Source organism: Fomitopsis serialis, assembly GCF_022376445.1.
Source record: "Fomitopsis serialis strain Sig1Antser10 chromosome Unknown B0H18scaffold_30, whole genome shotgun sequence".
Lineage (NCBI taxonomy): Eukaryota > Fungi > Basidiomycota > Agaricomycetes > Polyporales > Fomitopsidaceae > Fomitopsis > Fomitopsis serialis.
In genome coordinates, this window is record NW_025954990.1 from 279,268 (window position 1) to 296,374 (window position 17,107).

General features: G+C 57.6%; 8 protein-coding genes across 8 annotated transcripts; 4 read left to right on the forward strand and 4 right to left on the reverse strand.

Annotated features, from left to right (window-relative positions):
• Positions 1–1,212: 1,212 nt before the first annotated feature.
• Positions 1,213–2,080, forward strand: B0H18DRAFT_864214 (uncharacterized protein; the record flags this gene model as incomplete). The annotated part of the gene is made up of 4 exons (XM_048039748.1): positions 1,213–1,358; positions 1,387–1,649; positions 1,715–1,875; positions 1,931–2,080. Coding segments are annotated over 4 exons (720 nt in total), but the record flags the coding sequence as incomplete, so codon positions are not given.
• A 276-nt stretch (positions 2,081–2,356) lies between these two features.
• Positions 2,357–3,430, reverse strand: B0H18DRAFT_954652 (signal recognition particle SRP19 subunit; the record flags this gene model as incomplete). The annotated part of the gene is made up of 4 exons (XM_048042282.1): positions 2,357–2,559; positions 2,604–2,777; positions 2,840–3,087; positions 3,168–3,430. The coding sequence occupies 4 exons, from the start codon at positions 3,428–3,430 to the stop codon at positions 2,357–2,359; spliced, it is 888 nt and encodes a 295-aa protein (XP_047893841.1).
• A 545-nt stretch (positions 3,431–3,975) lies between these two features.
• B0H18DRAFT_856249 (uncharacterized protein) lies at positions 3,976–4,494 on the forward strand (the record flags this gene model as incomplete). The annotated part of the gene is made up of 3 exons (XM_048039653.1): positions 3,976–4,035; positions 4,096–4,181; positions 4,284–4,494. Coding segments are annotated over 3 exons (357 nt in total), but the record flags the coding sequence as incomplete, so codon positions are not given.
• Positions 4,495–5,114: 620 nt separating this feature from the next.
• Positions 5,115–6,951, reverse strand: B0H18DRAFT_852887 (P-loop containing nucleoside triphosphate hydrolase protein; the record flags this gene model as incomplete). Its single annotated transcript, XM_048039617.1, has 2 exons — positions 5,115–6,305; positions 6,367–6,951. Coding segments are annotated over 2 exons (1,776 nt in total), but the record flags the coding sequence as incomplete, so codon positions are not given.
• A 1,590-nt stretch (positions 6,952–8,541) lies between these two features.
• Positions 8,542–9,613, forward strand: B0H18DRAFT_1005504 (uncharacterized protein; the record flags this gene model as incomplete). The annotated part of the gene is made up of 4 exons (XM_048028574.1): positions 8,542–8,775; positions 8,842–9,193; positions 9,247–9,440; positions 9,509–9,613. Coding segments are annotated over exons 1-4 (726 nt in total), but the record flags the coding sequence as incomplete, so codon positions are not given.
• Positions 9,614–9,944: 331 nt separating this feature from the next.
• Positions 9,945–10,622, reverse strand: B0H18DRAFT_876136 (uncharacterized protein; the record flags this gene model as incomplete). Its single annotated transcript, XM_048040474.1, has 2 exons — positions 9,945–10,171; positions 10,232–10,622. The coding sequence occupies 2 exons, from the start codon at positions 10,620–10,622 to the stop codon at positions 9,945–9,947; spliced, it is 618 nt and encodes a 205-aa protein (XP_047893845.1).
• Positions 10,623–12,291: 1,669 nt separating this feature from the next.
• Positions 12,292–13,615, reverse strand: B0H18DRAFT_1005511 (uncharacterized protein). Its single transcript, XM_048028575.1, has 4 exons — positions 13,246–13,615; positions 12,781–13,184; positions 12,428–12,724; positions 12,292–12,357 (listed from the first exon to the last, which is right to left on the reverse strand). Exons 1-4 carry the CDS (start codon positions 13,277–13,279, stop codon positions 12,352–12,354), a joined length of 741 nt encoding a protein of 246 aa, XP_047893846.1. The 5' UTR covers positions 13,280–13,615; the 3' UTR covers positions 12,292–12,351.
• An 854-nt stretch (positions 13,616–14,469) lies between these two features.
• B0H18DRAFT_1005517 (CTP synthase) lies at positions 14,470–17,072 on the forward strand. Its single transcript, XM_048028576.1, has 10 exons — positions 14,470–14,744; positions 14,798–14,934; positions 14,992–15,126; positions 15,180–15,374; positions 15,433–15,692; positions 15,743–15,875; positions 15,925–16,013; positions 16,064–16,221; positions 16,274–16,576; positions 16,640–17,072. The coding sequence occupies exons 1-10, from the start codon at positions 14,705–14,707 to the stop codon at positions 16,885–16,887; spliced, it is 1,698 nt and encodes a 565-aa protein (XP_047893847.1). The 5' UTR covers positions 14,470–14,704; the 3' UTR covers positions 16,888–17,072.
• The last annotated feature ends 35 nt before the right edge of the window (positions 17,073–17,107 follow it).

The following is a 17,107-nucleotide window of genomic DNA, read 5'->3' on the forward strand; positions in this document are numbered from 1 at the left end:
ACATAAACATTGAGTACGAAGTAAAGAACATTGTACAAAAATCCCAGAATATTTAACGGGACGGATGAAATGGGAGTTGAGTAATTGCATTACTGTCGCGATTGCATTGCAGGGCCACTGATAGTACTCAACTGTTGGCCAGTGTCTGTCATTTGGTACGTTCGGACGCCACCTACTTATTGAGCGTGGGAACCTGATCACCGTAAACTAACTGAGGCGCCGCTTGGGCGCCGCCCTTCCGTCGTAGAAAGTACTGTGACTACAGACCTCCTACTAGCTTTGAATTTTGAAGCCTTAAATACTGCAGTATGCAGATGCCTCGTCATTTCCTCAGCTACGCTACACCCCAACATCTGGCGTCATCTCATGTTACAGACCCATGTACAATGTACGTCAGTAGGCAGATATCCTCAAATTTGAAGTAGGTCTCAATGCACGAGCCTGATGACAAGACGCCGCGTGTCTACTGAACGCCCCCGAAATTGTGCCTATCCGTATTGCCGTGAGTACACGGGGCATCTCTGCTCCTATGCAGCTTCGAGCTAGTCCTCGCAATGTGACATCAGTACTTTTAATGGTCCGGACCGCAAAGAAGACTGGCATCGGCTGACCTGTGCCGTACAGGCTCAGGCTGAACACCCAACTTCACGGTACTATGATGCCTCATTCCTCGCTCTTCTCCCACTGTGTATTCATACGGTTGCTATGACTATGATATACTCATCCTGACTAGGCCTTACCTTCCATAAGTAAACCCACCGACCGCTCTCAGCGCCACCGCGCATCGACGCTAAACAATTATGGCCACACAATAGGCGTCCGCCCAACAATTGTCCGTTCCCTCGCGCGGGGCCGGACAATTAGCCTTCGCGGACGCCCGTCATTGTTGGCACATTGACGTCCGCGCACGCTCCCCATCATATCGCCCCCTCGGACGCGTCTCACAATGGGCGCGAACGCCACCCTGGAGCGTGCACAAAAGGCCGCACGCCGGATTTGGGCGGGGGCGTGCCACCGCGTGCCCACCGGCACATGAGAAGCTCTCGGGGCGGCTGCGAGCCAGGAGTCGCTCCTAGTCGTATAAATCAGCCTGGCGAGGGGGGATAGGGCCAAGGAACCCAATCTCCGAGCACCGATACTCCCGGGCCCAAGCGACTCTACTTACCCCGCCCCCGCCCCCGCCCCGCCCTCGACAAAGGAGCCTGACCAAAGATGCTGTCCACGCCTACGCAACCCGCCCTCAGCACCCGCGCCGCTGGCAAGGCTCGGGCCTCCGACGTCGGCATCCGCACGCGGCACAGTATGACGCAGGTCCAAGTCCAGGTTCAGGCAGCCCAACGGCGCGCCGCGCTTGGTACGTTCCGTAGTCTCAGGGACATCTTGGAGCTCAGACACTGACGATGCTGCCATTGACCTAGCTGCTTGCCAGCCGACGACACTGTCTCCACATCAGCTGCACAGGCGGTCGCCGTCCGCCAGCGCGGTGCTCGACTTCTGTCCGAGGGAGTATCGCGATACCGCCGCTTCACAGCAGAGGGGAGAGTTCGCGGGACCCATGCTCAAGCCGAATGTCAAGGGCCGCCCCAGCGACGTGGATCTCCGAAATGGCAGTCTGTACGTGAACTGGGTGCGAAAAGCCGTTCTGGCACGTGAGTACCCGGTTCAAAGCTGTCCGCCACATACCTAGGACGAGGAATGCTGACGAGGACTGCAGGCCTGTCGCATATGCCTCTCGTGGACGTGCCGCCTGAGGAAGAGTCGGAGTACCAGGGAGTGTTCAACGTGCTCTGGGGATACATCTCGGAGATGGAGCCGCTCCTGCCGCTGTATGCCTGTTGGATGGCGGAGGACACGATCAAGCAGCTTGTCACCGCCGTATGTGCTTTCCCACCTGTCTGCGAATATCCTCGTTCTGACGTCATCCTTCAAGAACGCGGTGGTTAAGCAACAAAAGTTGTACCTTGCATCCGAAAGCCCGCGCTTCATTCTGGACCTGCAGACTGTGACGCTGTTCATTAGGCAGATAGAGAAGCTGAAAGAGGCGATCGCGGAGAGGCAGAGAGCGATGCAGCGCCAGGCAGCAGAGCAAAAGTAAGACGTCGGGTCGAGGTTTGGAAACTCAAAGCATGCGGAACCATGGATATACGGGAGTCGGATACCAGGATTGCCTGCAGGGACGGGCTCACTTATTTGTTCTTATTCGTGTATCGCTAGTCTTGTAGCATAATCTTCGCGCTTCGTCTTCGACGTTAAATCCAGCCTGGTGATTTGATCAAGGTAAACACTCATTTATCCACGTTCCTGCTACAGCAATAATACATAAGCAGTACACACGTCTCTCAGCGTCCACGGTAACTCATCCTCTCACCCGCACGACCTTCCGTTTGCCCTTCCCTCCGCCTCCGCCTATCGCAGGGGCGCCCTCCTGCGCGCTCATTCCGGCCTTGATCGTCTCTAGCAGCACGCCGCTGGGCAGTGCAGGCGAGTATGGCGAGACTCGGCTCGTCAGCAAGGGGTGAGGCTGCGGGGGCTGGGTGGCCTCGGGCGACCCTTCTTCGACTGCAAGGGTGGCTTCGACGTGCTGATAGATACGTTCGATGCACTCGTCGTCTTGGAGGGCTTGCCGGACGCGGGCTGTTTACCTTTCGAGGGCGTGGGTACCGGCGCTGGTTCTGGTTCTACTGACACCGTCGCAGACGTCGTGTACGGCGGCTTGGGCACATTGTCGGGCTTGACGAGCTGGATCTGGTAGGCCAGCTTCTCGAGCAGCTGTTTCTCTGCAAAGGGCACGGACGCGTGAAGGGTGGGTGCGTCAGGGCGAGCACGCAGGGAGACGCACTGGTTTTGATGCCGGGGTCGACGAGCCGCCCATCCTTCTTCCACTGCACGCGCACGCGCCCGGGGTTCTCCCAGTCGCGCGGGTGCGCCTTGTTCATCTCGTGCAGCGTACCGAGCCCGAGCCTGCCCGCAGCCTCCGCGATGTCTCTGCTGAGCGGCCACCAGAGGCTCTTCGAGCGCGCGATGCGCCGCTCGCCCGTCCCGTGCGGTCGCTTTGCGTCGATGTATATTGGGTACACGCACGTCCATCTACCAGCAGATAACGCAGAGAAGAGGTGGAAGTATACGGAAATGAGATCAAGGGAGAGAGGAAGAGAAGTCGGACGCACTTCTTGTAGGGCGTGATGTCTGTGACCGCCCGGGCGCCGTGCTCCGGCCTTTCTGGCACGGGGGCCTTGAACTGCAGCTGTGAGGGCGAGGCGGGCCCAGCCGTCGGTGCACGCAGTGGGGGGACATCGTCGTCTGAGTAGGCGTCGTCTGAGAGCTCTTCGAGGATGGCGCCCCGCGAGCCTGTGTTGGGCAGAGGTCGGTTCGGGAGAGGGAGCTCTGTGTCGTCGTCGAACTCCTCGACGACTGCTGTTCTGCGAGACATTGTCGGGGGTCAAGCGGTGGGTCACTAGTGGGCAGTCGAGAGCAAGTCGCGGGCGATGGGATGGTGGTATGCGAAAGGACGGACGATCTGGGCTAGACGCTCTCCGAGTCCCGACCGTTCTGCGACCGCCGCTGCCTCTCTCATTCGAATTTCTTGTGCAGTTGGTCAAATCATTGTTGCAATCTCATGCTCATGGCCGTGAATGCAGACGCAAACAGTGATCAATCGTTGAGATATCTAGCAGGTGTAGTATTTCTGAGTGTACATCCCAGCAGCTACGCGGCGTCAAATGCGGGACTACGCTGAGGCTCGTGGGCGGGAACCGCCATACAACCCTGCCACATACCGTACACGTCGCGCAATGCGATGATTCCTGTCCGCTCGATAGTACACCAAACGACCCAGACGATCGCTAGCGGGCACACATGAGACTAACCTGGCAGTTATGGTGCGTAGGACCATTTGACTTCCTCGACCACTGCTCACAGTCCAGCAGGCTCATCATCTCGTCTCTCGTTCAAGTCTGCGTAGCTCAGGAGGCCAATAACACAATCGACCTCGTCTGCAGGCCATTTGGGACGTGTGAGCCATGTCCAGACGATGCGGTGAGTAAAAGCTGCACTCAGCCCCCTCCTTCGCCGCTGACTCGGACGACGACCCTCCAGTTGAATGAGCCCTTCTGCCAACCATTCGGCAACCGTCGACTCATGCACTGCTCAGCCCGCACTTCCTCTCCCACATACCATCCCCCGTCCGGCCCCGCACCCTTCCGCGGCGACGAGCACGACTTCGACCGCGGCCCCCCGCCCTTCGCCGGCGCCGACTCCGACACCGGCCAGCCCAAGCCTGACAGCGGCGAGATACCTGCCTGGGAGGCGTGCGGGCGCATCGTCGAGAAGGAGCGCGGCGACTTCTACGAGTTCCTCGCGTGCAACGCTGTCATCGTGGCTATTGCGCTCGCCGTGCTGTTCATGCGCTCGAAACGCCTGCAGGCGATGCACGCCAGGCAGCTGGCGGCGAGGATTGGATTGGTGAGGGGAACGCCTGGGGGCTGGGCTGCGTGATTAGGGCCCTTTGGGACATATGGGACATATAGGATGTACTGTACGCTACCAATTAATGCACTGCTATCATATATACGCCTTTGCCTTGGCTTCAGTCCAGTTGAACTACTGTAGACATCGAAGGACAGACTTTTGCGTTATACGTGCCGAGTGCTACACTTGTAGACACCCTCGAGTCTCACAATAGCACTGGCTGTACACACTTCAAATCACTCATGAGTGGGGTGGAAAGCCCAGAGGTCCTCTCTATTCGCATAATCGACGCGATGACCCTATTACATGCATGAGAGCGCTCGTACTATACTAGAAGTACAACACAGCTAGCAACGCTGCATACCCAGTCTAACCAGGACCCATCCTGCCGCCACCAGGCTCGGCGGCGAACACAACCTCCGCACGGATGCGCCATTGCGCCCGTTCAAGAAGGCCTTTTGTGAGAAGACGGAGAGAGATCAGTCCGACTCGGAGTCGAACGACCTCCTCCGTGGCCTGTCAAAGGAGTTGCTGCGCGAGTCACGGTCGTAGCCTCGCGACCCCTTGTCGAAGCTTCGAGGCTCTCTAGGTCGGTCATAGCCTCGGGACTCCTTAGGCCTGTCGAAGCTTCGCGGTGCCCTGTCGTAGCCTCGGGACTCCTTGTCGTAGCCTCGTGACTCCTTGTCGTAGCCTCGCGATTCCCTGTTGGCGACGCGGCCACGGCCCAGCCAGTTCTGCGGTTCGCTCCGCCTATTCTCCCTCATCGACTTCTGCGGCGTGGAACCAAAGCCCGTCTTGGTGAGGACGTCGCGCGAGATGTACGGCGGCTCCTCGAGGCCCATCGCCTCCGTGGCCCAGTTCTTGAGGCCCTCGATGACGACGTTGCGCTGCACGCGCAGGTCCCCCACGTGCGTACCATAGTACCCAAAGAGCGAGAACATGACCCCCGAGACGGCATCCTCGTCGAGCCTGGTCTGCAGCTGCTCGATGTCCTTCTGGATCGCCTCGAACACGGGCAAGTACGGACTCTGCGCACCCTTGATGCTCACGCTGTGCTCGCCGCTGTCGAGGCGCTGCGCGAGCTCGCGCACTTGCTTCTCGAGCTCGCCCGTCGTCTGCGGCTTCAGCGGCATATCCGCAAGCTTCCAGCTGACGTAGCCGACCTCCCAAGGCATGAGTACAAGGTCGACGCGCCCACCGATCATGTCCTTGCCGCGGCCAGTACGACCTGCACGGTGCACGTACGTCTCGGTACTCGACGGGATTCCGATCTGGATGACACGCGTGATGCCGGGGTAGTCGACGCCGCGCGCAGACACGTCCGAGGTGACGAGGATCGTGGGCTTGCTCGCGACCTCGCGGAACGACGCAGCGGCCTTGTCGCGTTGCATCTGACTCAGCTTCGAGTGGATTTCGAAGACCTTCGTGATTACTATGCCTGCAGGCAGCGAAGAGGACAGGCTGCGGACGAGCGTCGTGAACAGCTGGGTCATCTTCGTTGTCGGGGTGAATATGAGCGTCTTGGACTTGGAGCCGTGCAACAACTGGTCGTGTGCGAGGAGACGGAGGAGATGGGGGAGCTGGTCGGCCTCCGTCGGCAGGACAGTGTGGTACTGCGGGATGGAGGCGTGGGTCGGGGGCGCGGAGTCGTCGACGCAGTTGATGTACTTGTGGCTGTTGTCGAGGTACGTACGTGCAATCTGCCGGATTTGGGGGGAAACCGTCGCGGAGAACATGAACGTCTGCCTCTCCGGGGTCGGTTGCAACTTCGAGACGATGCCGTCCAAGTCGTCACGGAAACCCATGTCCAGAAGTGTGTCGGCCTCGTCCAGGATCAGCTAAGAGGCAGCAGACGCTACGGTCAATGATTGAAGCAGAGGATACGAGCAGACCACGCACCACTTTGGCTTGCGCCAAACCCTCACTGACATCAGGCTCATTCTCCAGCATGTCCCGGATGCGACCCGGCGTCCCGACCACGATATCCAACCTGCCTTTGTGCCAGTCCCGCAGTTGTTTACCCTTGCTGGCGCCGCCGACGAAAAGCCTGACCTCGAAACCGCGGTGGTGAGAGCTGAGGCGCAGCGCCTCGTTGGCAATCTGAGTTGCCAGCTCACGCGTAGGGCTGATGACGAGACAGCCGGGGACGGCCCGCGCATAGCGGCGCATCGCGCGCTCCTGCGTATATTGGTCTGCTCCCGCACCAGCATCTGCCACTGCCTGATCACCAGCTGCCTTAACGGCGCGAATCCGAGCTTCGATAGCGGGCACGAGGAAGGCGAGGGTCTTTCCGGTACCAGTTCTTGCCCTGACGAGCAAGTCGCGAGCGTTTTCTGAATCCGAACTGTGCGGCTCCGACAGACCAGGGAGGAGAGGGAGTACGGCGGCCTGCACCGAGGTCATGCGCGTAAGCTTGAATGGTTCGCCGACAATTGCATTCAGGGTATCGCGAGAGATAGCGTCTTTGAGAGTGGAGAAGTCTGGCGTGTCAGTGTCCTTCGCAGCCGTCTGCTCGGGTCGTATTGTAGGCTCCTCCGAAGACTCCTGTGCAAGAGCGGTAGCTGAAGTCCATCGTCGGGCGGATAGCTGTCCGACGGCACCTGCAACAACAGTCACGCTCAATCCATCGCGATACGGAATACTCGACATACCTCTTGCCACCGTAACCCGCGACGAGCCTCTCGCGGGTATCCGCGCGGCCCTGACCCATAAAGAGGCCAACATGCTGGTTTGAAAAGAGGATGGCGGGGTGCTGAAAGCCAGCACGAATTTTTGCTTTAAGTAGCAGTCGCACGTGATCGCCGCTTCCTCCCATTTCTTCCTCGCCGTTATATTCTTTTCTTATTGGTTTGTCGCCGTTCGCGTCTCTGGGCTCTGTTATTGGATTTTTTCAGATAGAAGCCCGGAAACCTCCTGGCACCTAAGAGCAGTACTAACGTATGGAATGGTATCATGCGTCGTGACAATGTCGCATTACAGTACTTACCGTACGTGCCGCGGTTTTACATACTTAAGCTGAAAGCCCTACTTATTGAGTGGCATGTACAATGAAACTCCCACGCTCAGTACAGCATTAGTGTGCTGAGGTGTGCTGGCAGCCGTCCTGGCCCGGTGGTCCGAGCCTTTCGCCTGCCAGTGCGGTACGACGACAATTCCTTCCACCGACTTGATCTTATTTAACTTTCGTCTCTCCGGATGTCCTTGGACCGTCTAGGAGGATCTCACTTCGTGCCATGCAGCTGCCTTGCTCGATTACGCCTTTGTACAGCTTTAAATATAAGACAACTTGAAGGAACGCGCGCTCGAGGGTTTGACCAGATGGCGTCCGCACTTACGGCGAAGCCTGCGTGTCCCTTCGGCTCGATCCTGCAGAAGCCATAGTCTTCGCAGACAGTGTGTCCAGCCTGAAGCCTGTTATGCGAAACCTCACATCGTCCTGTCTCCCTTCGAGCAGATAGACACCCGGGTTGACTCAACAGCTGCAGGGCAAACCTGGGATGGATGAACACCAATCGCCGCCGAACGACCCACACACTACAGCCGCTTCATAAGTCGTTATCTGGTATGCCATTCAGATTGTGGGCGAAGCATATAGAGCTCATCTCCCGTCCCGCTGCCCAGCGCGACGACAACGCGCACATCTGGGTGCCGCTTGGCGCAGCAGGCCCGTGCTTCGCATTTTATTCGTTGCGCCCGCTCGTCGCACGTTGTATTCCGCGATTTGCTGCCTCCGAATTTGCCCAAGCGAAATGGAACGTCACAGACAACATCATCGGCCCTCTTCGAATCGGCGCTCCACTTGGGCTGGGGACGTACTCACTTGTACGTCAGCTGCAGTATAAGAGGGCGATAGAGACAGATGAAGCCCTCCGAACCATGCGTCGAGCGCATGAACTTGTTCAACATAGCTATCCATCTGTCTTATTGTTGTTTCGGGGCGCGAGCGCAAGCACAGGCTCAACAGGTATGCTCAATTGCAGTTGTTGGAAGTCGCTGTTTCGGATATTCACTGAGTCGCAGCCTGCGGTGCAAAGGAAACCGTCGGCAGCACTGAGGCCTGACGTGTCCCGGCGGCCCTTCGGCTCGATCTTGTCGGAGAAGCCATGGCCTTATTCGCAGACACACAGTACTTGTCCTCGAGTCTGAGGCATGTCATGCAAGTCCTCTCATCGACCTGTCTCTCCTCGAGTATAGACGACCGGGTTTACTCAACAGCTGCAGGGTGAACGTACGATGCCAGACGAATGTCGATCACCGCCCGGACGACTCGGACCTACGACCTACAACCGCTTAGTAGGCCGTTATCTGGTAAGTATGTACGCTGTTCATGACACGAGCCATGCATATGGAGCTCATCGCGCCGTCCCCGTCCAGCGCGACGACAACAAGCACATCTGGCTGCCACTCTGCGTAGCAGGCTCGTTCTTAGCGGTTTCTTCGCTGAGCCCGCTCGTCGCGCGTCGTATCCCGCGGTTTGTCACATCCGCATTCACTCAAGCCAAATGGAGCGTCAAAGACAATGTCGTCGGCTCTCTTGATGACAGTGCTTTAGTTGGATGGCTGGTATACGTACCTGTGCGTCAGCGACAACATACGAGAGCGATACAGACGGACGAGGCCTTCCGAATCATAACGCGAGCCCAAGTGCTTATTGCACATGGTTATAAATACCCAGTCATTTTGAGGGTATTGTCTCGGGGCGCAAGGGTAAGCACAGGCTCAGCAGGTGCGCCGAATCAAGCGACATGAGCGGCTTGTTCGGATGCTCACTGACATCAGGAGCCTGCGGCGCAGAAGGGCATGTCGGCTTCGGGGAGAGGATTGGCACTGCGGCGGCGAGTGTATGGACGTCCTCAATCTCTATGGAAATTATGCGAGCGAGCTTAGAGGAAAGCCTGCGTCAGCGGCGCGATGTTTCACAGTGCGACATCGACAGAACAACCGTTGCTCTTGGAGGGGCAGCGGAGCTCCGAGTCGACAAACACTTGGTATGCACCTTTTCCACCTATGATACAGGATGTCCTCAGCTTTAATTTGGTAGCACTTCGTACGGGCGGGCGCGTTTGCTTACGTCCTGGGCCGTATCTGGCCTATGTTCACTAAGCCACCGCAGGCGATATGGGGTCCAGCGGTAGCGTGGATGGGCGTGAGTGTAGTCGTGCTGGCCTACTTCCAGCATAATCATAAATCAACAACTGTCACGGTCACGCCGCCGGTGGCAATGGCATCGGAGGTGGGAGCTGTTAACAGCTCTCTCAGCGTGATGGTAGTACTACATGGGAGGAGCAATGGCTCAGGCCTCAGGCCTCAGGGCGCGCAAGCACGCCGGCATTAACCCCCGGGGTTTGGTGTGACAAGGTTGCGGAAGAGTTGATTACCCTTCTGTGAGTTGCGTCGAGGTCATAGCTTCTAGAGCTAGAGGACTGGAGCGTAAGGCTGCACTCCTGGCTTGCGTGGGACAATGCAGATGCTCCCGCTCACTTATTGCGAGTGAGGAAGAAGGCGGCGAGCGCGACGACGAGTACGGCGAGCCCAAGGATGGAGAGCGCAATGAGACAACGCTTCGCCCACTTCACTTCCGTGCGTCGCATGCTCTCGATGAGCTCCTGACGCCTTGCCTCCGTCTTGGATGGCTCCCAGTCTTCGGGAGCACGGAAAGGGGAGACGAGGATGAGTGCACCGGCGATCCAGAATAGAGGGAACACTAGTGAGAGGAAAGTCAGTAAGTGGATCATGAGATGATGGAACACGCAGGAATACTCACCGAAACCGAACTTGAAGAGGTACATGGCGAGGGTAGGGTGCTCCGCGTAGCGCGGGTACGCAGGAGGCGCGGAAGAGGAGGAGTACGGCGGCGGTGCGTCGTCGTGGTGCACAGGCAAGGCTGCCGCGTCGTGACGGCTATCCTGCGTACCGCGAGAAGAGGACGCGCCGAAGAAGTCGTCAATCGCGTTCGTTCCCTCTTGAAGACTAGCAGCAAGGGTACGAGGCGCGTGGGTGAATGCGACAGGCGGGGCTGAGAGCTGCACGTCGAAGTGATCGCGGCTGTCCGAGTCGGAGGCTGTCTGTGCCTCGAGGTCGCGCTCTCGGGTGTTGCTCGAGGTAAAGATGGAGGGGATGATGAAGGTCGAGGAGGTGGAAGCCCGAGCAGACATGATAGGCAGACTGTAGATGACTGGTGCGACGAGAGGGGCCGGCGTGATGCGGGAAAACTGGAAGTACGAGAGGCTTGGATGCTCGGTGCGTTAGTGGGGACTTTGCAGCGATCATGGCGGGCTTTATATGCAGCCCGCCCGCAGGAGCGGGAGAATTGGGAAACCAATCCGTCGCTATCGACAAGCATTAGTCGACCAATCAACACGCGGGCCCTCCATAACAGGCGTGGACCCACACACGCCCACAGACTGCGGTGACTGTGACCTAATGTGGAAGGCATCGATCTCAGTCAACATGGGGTGGTCGTGGGCTCCGACTCAGAATCATCCGGTACTTAATGCAGCACGGAGCCGTCATACTCACTGACGTCCATCTCAAAACACAGTGCGCAGTGGGTGGTGCTCAGCAACTGACCGCCGCCGTGCCACTCGTCCGAGTGTGTCCGATCGGCAAGAGCCGGCCAAGTTCAGCCACAGACGCGTCAGAGCGACCGACCCGTTGCGCCACATGCTCTCCGAGTCACTGCTCTCGGCGCAGCCGCCGCCTTTCGTTTGACGGATCAAGAGCGTCGCACGACGATGCCTGTGATATCAATGACTGCTGACGATTCGACACCGTGACCTTGACCCCCTCCCGGACTCGCACTCTCCGCCTTCGCAGGCGTATAAGTACTACCAACGGCCTCTCCGGCAGCGTGTCACTCATAACCTCAGGGGACTGCACGCTGTACCTCGTTTTGGTCCGTGCTCATCTCCCATGGTCGCCGCCACTAAACAAGTCCCGCTCGGCTGGCCGTTTTGAGGAGTACCCTGGGCGCGACACTTCAACACGATGACCTTCTGCATCGAAGAGGGAGAGGAATCAATGATGTTGACGGCGCATCTGCTTGCTGAGTAAAGGCGCACCGTACGTCCTCTTTGTCCGAATGATTGCTCTCCGGTGCCTCTTGAGGAACACGGCGGTACACACACTGAGGAGGTGATGCGTCCTCAAGCTCAAGTACCAGTCACGCGATCACAGGCAGCAATGAGACCAAACCCCGCGTAAGCAGACATTTGATTGGACGAATGCTTTTGTCAGAGCGATCGCTCCCTCTCGCTCTTCCTGATACCATCCCCGGGAGTATGTCTTCGACGGCGGGCTGTTCGAGCGCGGCTTAGACGTAGATGAGCTTGACTGAGCGGACGGCGTAGCATGATCGTGGGGCCATTGCGATGTATACCGCCTGTCGCACGCATCGTGTACATTGCTGCGTGCCACTTGCAATGTCAATCGCAACGTGAAGGCTCACTTATGCGTGCTTGGCGACTTGATCGTCAGCTCAGAGGTGCTCAAGCTGACATCATACAGGCCAAACATGTAGAGTAGCGGATGTTCAGCATGACGGTGAAAGTCTGCTTCGATCCCGACGGCGCTGAACCTCAGGGTGGATGAGTGCCGGTCGTACCAGTTGTCGGGAACATTGCTGTCGAGGCCTGCTTTCGGGGACCACGAGCGTACATAGAGCGTATTCGAGAGGACGTTGCTGCCGCGTAGATCGATCTTGAGGATTCAGGGGGGTGAAGGAATGCGCGGCGGAGGTCGTTAAGTTGGTGTGGGGTCCGTGAAGGATGCGCTTCGGGCGCGAGGAGTGTCGGAGGGGTTGGCTCGTGTACGGATCACCAAGGCAAGCCCTAAACACCTTGCCACGTGGGGTCGTATATGGAACATAATGAGAATATACTAGATTCAGAGCTCATTATAAGCCCGAAGACGGTACCAATTACTATGACCAATGCCGCTCAAATGAGAATATCTATTGCACCTCTTTGACCAACTCCCTCATCTCGACATTGCGGAACAGGACCTTCTCAGGCCATCGTCCCTTCGCGAGTTCAATGGCGAACTTGCCCAGGTCCTCCGTCGGCGTATATATAGAGGGTAGCAGAGTCTTTACCACGGGTGTCATAACAATGTCGAGTGCGCGGAACCACGCCGGACGCTGGTTCTTCCGGTCTTCGGGGTACTTCTTCGGCGGGAAGAAGTACGCTGGGCGAAAGATGCGTGCCTTCATACCCGGTGTAGAGGCGCACAACTCGGTGAGATCAGTCTCGGCGCGACCCTAGAAGAAGAATGGTCAAAGAAGTGAAAGTCGAGAATGAACACTCATAAGCGCACCTTGACCCTTGCCCACATCTGTACACTGGTCTCGGTCGGATCCGCGTTCTCTCCACTGATGAAGACGAATCTGAACGGATCGCCTTCCTTCCTGCCCTCGCCCACGCCTGCATCCTTCAGCGCATTAGCTGCGTTCAGCAGGTACCCATGCGTCATCTCCGTGTATTCCTTCTCGCTCATCCCTGCAACACTCCTGCCCAGCGCCCAGACGCACGCATCGTTCTGCGCAAGCTGCTTGGCGAGGTCCGGCGAGTACGAGAGAAAGTCGTCGTGTATGATGGTGGTCGTTTTTGCCGTGGCGTTAGGCGGAAGGACCGCCCAGGGAGGAATCGGTCGGCGGGAAAGGACGGTAATATGGCTAACAGCAGGATCGACCAGGGCTGCGCGGTAGACTGCAAGACCAGCTGGATGGATTATGAAGTCAACACTGATGCGCGTTGACACCGAAAGCAAAACAATGCATACCTACACCAGTGACACCGGTCAAAAGGAGCTTCATCTGGATCGGTCTGTGGGGGACAGAGAATTGGAAAAGTGTGCAGGCATAAGTATGTCACATCGCGAGGTCTTATAGGATCCAGCACTCGTCCGTCCCGCCATGTCGCAAGTCCCGGGGCTGCGAGAACACTACGCGTCAGCCCGGCACGACAACCTGCTGCACGTACGTGGTCCTCCGCGGATCACTGGTGGGACCTCGGTCGGCGTTCAATGAAGCAGCAAATGAATAGCATGATGACAAAGGCCGCCCGGGTAGAACTGTCTGCATTTCCATCCAAAAAGTCGGACGTGAAGGTACGAGCAGAAGAGGCCCGGCAGGGCCCAGCGGTGCCGCCGTTGCCAGGGCTGTGTGACAGACACTGTGACGGCCAGTCAGTGTGACAGACGCGTTGGAGTCACGTGCCACGAAGTGGTTATAGCGCGCCCCCGAGAACGTTCGATCGACTGGGAGGGGCGTTGCGCGCAACGCGCAACGTGCAACGTGCAACAGTCACTTAGTCACGCTGTGACATGCACCCACTGCGGGTAAGTAACCTACTTATGTTGCCTACGAACTAGTCCCGCCTCCGTGTGGCTATGACATTGGAAATGAAAATAAAGCTTCGGTTACAAACTGAGGAATAGAATGGTACTCTTAAATACAACAGGCTACTGTCAATGTGTCTTGTGTGTAGCCTTCGGTGACAGATGACTTGCCAAATAAGGACATGCGACGAGGCGCTGTGGCCACATCCCCATACAGTCCACTTGTGGTGAGCCTGTTCAGTTTGAAGATATTGAGTGGTTGGAATGTGTGCTATTTCCTACGCAAGAAAGGCCTTGCATGGCGTTTTCCCGGCCAAGTTGCAATCGCGGCCACCGAGCGAATCGCGATGCATTGCCCGAGAAATTACATAAGCGACATGTGGCGCGTTGAGTCACAGTGCGAATCACTCCCAGCTCTGCAGACTGAGGTCGTATTAGCTCTTATTCTAGGCCTGTATATATCTAGCTGGAGCGAAGTGCGAAGTGGTCTGGTGTTATTTTTGCCAATATGTATACACCAACTGTCCCGTAACCCCTTGTCCCGCCCGACGAGGCAAGCCACACCGTGACTTGCGTGACGTTGCGCGTTGCGCGCAACGCGTTGCACGCAACGGCTCTCCCCGTGGATCGGACTTTCTGGCGCCCCCGCACCGCAAATTTCTGCTGCAGACTTCTCCTCTGCAGAGTCTGCACGGCGACGAGCACGACGACGAGCGAACCATGACCAAGTACATTGTCGTATCCGGCGGTGTGGTGAGCGGCATCGGGAAGGGCGTGATCGGTACGCTCCAGCGCGTCGCCTCTCTCAGGTTATGTTCAAGCACCCGTTGTAGCCTCCTCGACAGGCTTGCTCCTCAAGACGACCGGTCTGAAGGTCACCGCGATCAAGATTGACCCGTACATGAACATAGATGCAGGCACCATGCGGCCCCAGGAGCATGGTGAGGTCGCCTCTGCACGACAGCGCGCGATGGTCTTCTGAGAGACGCCGCAGGCGAGGTGTATGTCCTGAACGACGGCGGCGAGGTCGACCTCGACCTTGGCAACTACGAGCGGTATCTGGACGTTACTCTGTCGCGTGACAACAACATCACTACCGGCAAAATCTATCGGGAGGTCATTGAGAAAGAGGTCCGTCGTCCAATAGCCCGCATCTGCAGTCTGCCAGAATTGAGTTCGTGACATCAGCGGCGGGGAGACTACCTCGGCAAGACCGTACAGATCGTACCGCATATCACGAACGCGATCCAAGACTGGATAGAGCGCGTCTCGAAGATCCCTGTAGACGAGACAGGCGAAGAGCCGGATGTGTGCATCGTAGAGGTACGATGGTCGCGCATGCCACAGTACAATTTTTCACGGATTGCAACATCTAGCTCGGAGGCACGGTCGGTGACATCGAGTCGGCACCATTCGTGGAGGCCATGCGACAGTTCCAATTCCGAGTAGGCTATGAAAACTTTGCCCTCATTCATGTCTCCCTGGTCCCGGATATGCACGGCGAGCAGAAGACGAAGCCGACGCAAACCACAGTGCACGCGCTGCGAGGGCTTGGTTTGCTGCCCGACCTGGTAGGTTCCAATCTCCAACCTGCCCCGTCAAGACACCTCACTGTGTGGATACCGCCAGATTGCCTGCCGTTTGATCGTGCAAAAACCTCTTGAACCCGCAACAAAAGCCAAGATCTCGATGTTCTGCCATGTCGCGCCGGAGCAGGTCATCGGCGTCCACGATGTCTCATCCGTCTACCATGTCCCTCTTCTCCTCCAATCACAAGGCATCGTTGACTATCTAAGCAAACGTCTCAACCTGGGCGTGCTCAAGCTGACGCAGGAAATGAAGGAAAGGGGCACACAGTTGGAGTGCCGATGGAGGGAGCTCACAAAACGGTGCGTTCCGCTAACGTTGCTTGGCCGGTGACCGTCTGAACGTATTTCAGCCAAGAACGAGTGATTGACGATGTCACGATTGTCCTCGTCGGAAAGTACACAGACCTACACGACTCGTACATGTCGGTCACGAAGTCGCTCGAGCACTCTGCCTTCAGGTGTAACCGCCGTCTAATTCTCAAAGTATGAACAGCGTGCACTTACCGAGGACTGCTTGCTGACGCGACCGCAGTGGGTCGACGCGTCTGATCTGGAACCCGAAACGCAGACATCAAGTCCCGCGAGGTATCACGACGCATGGCGCGCCGTCGTCTCTGCGGGGTGTGTCCCTCTGTTCGTCGCCTTTCCGTCAGCTGTTGACACTTCGACAGTGGTATCCTCGTCCCCGGGGGGTTCGGTGAGCGTGGCACGGAGGGCATGATGCTCGCGATCAAGTGGGCACGCGAACAGAAAATCCCCTTCCTGGGCATCTGCTTCGGCTTCCAGATGGCGGTCGTCGAGTGGGCGCGGAACGTCTGCGGGTTCGAAGGTCTGCCTCCATCTCCCTACCCTGATGCATTGGGCTTACGCGTCCATTGCAGGCGCGACGTCAGGCGAGTTCGACCCCGACGCAAAGCACCCGATCATCATCTTCATGCCCGAGATCTCGCGGACACACATGGGCGGTACGATGCGTCTCGGACTGCGGCCGACAATGTTCCAGGACGGCAGCGATGCATGGTCGAGGGCACGTCGGCTGTATGGTGGCGCGGGCAAGGTCTGGGAGCGGCACCGGCACCGCTACGAAGTCAACCCGGCGTACATCGAGAAGCTCACGGAGAGCGGGATGACCTTCGTCGGGCGGGACGAGAAGGGCGAGCGAATGCAGGTGCTCGAACTCAAGGGTGAGCGCCATGAACAGATCGCTTTGCGTTGCTTTCGTACTGATGTGAGGGCCTGATTCACAGATCACCCGTACTTCGTTGGCTTCCAGGCTCATCCTGAATTCTGCACCCGCCCTCTTAACCCTTCGCCGCCGTTCCTCGGCTTCGTCGCCGCTGCTTCCGGGCAGACCGTCCTGGATGAGCAGATGGAGTACCAGCTCAAGAACTTCCGTCCACCACATCCGGAGGGCTCGATGGTCAGCGAGGACGAGCTCCGACAAAACGACACGCCGCCTCCTGGTGCGGAGAAGGTTCTGCGGGAGGAGTCATGATGCCATGGACGATTCACATACGGTTGGGTTGGGGTTGAATGTATAGGCCGCGTAGACTTTGTTGTGCTACTGCAATTCGTCGAATGTTAGAAAGTATGATAGACATCGCATTGTCAGATACTCCATGCATGTATGTTCTCTATTAGCCATATTAAAATAATATCAGTTCCACCAGCCCCACTCAATTAGATTTGCCACACGTCGGCTGCGCGCCCGCTTG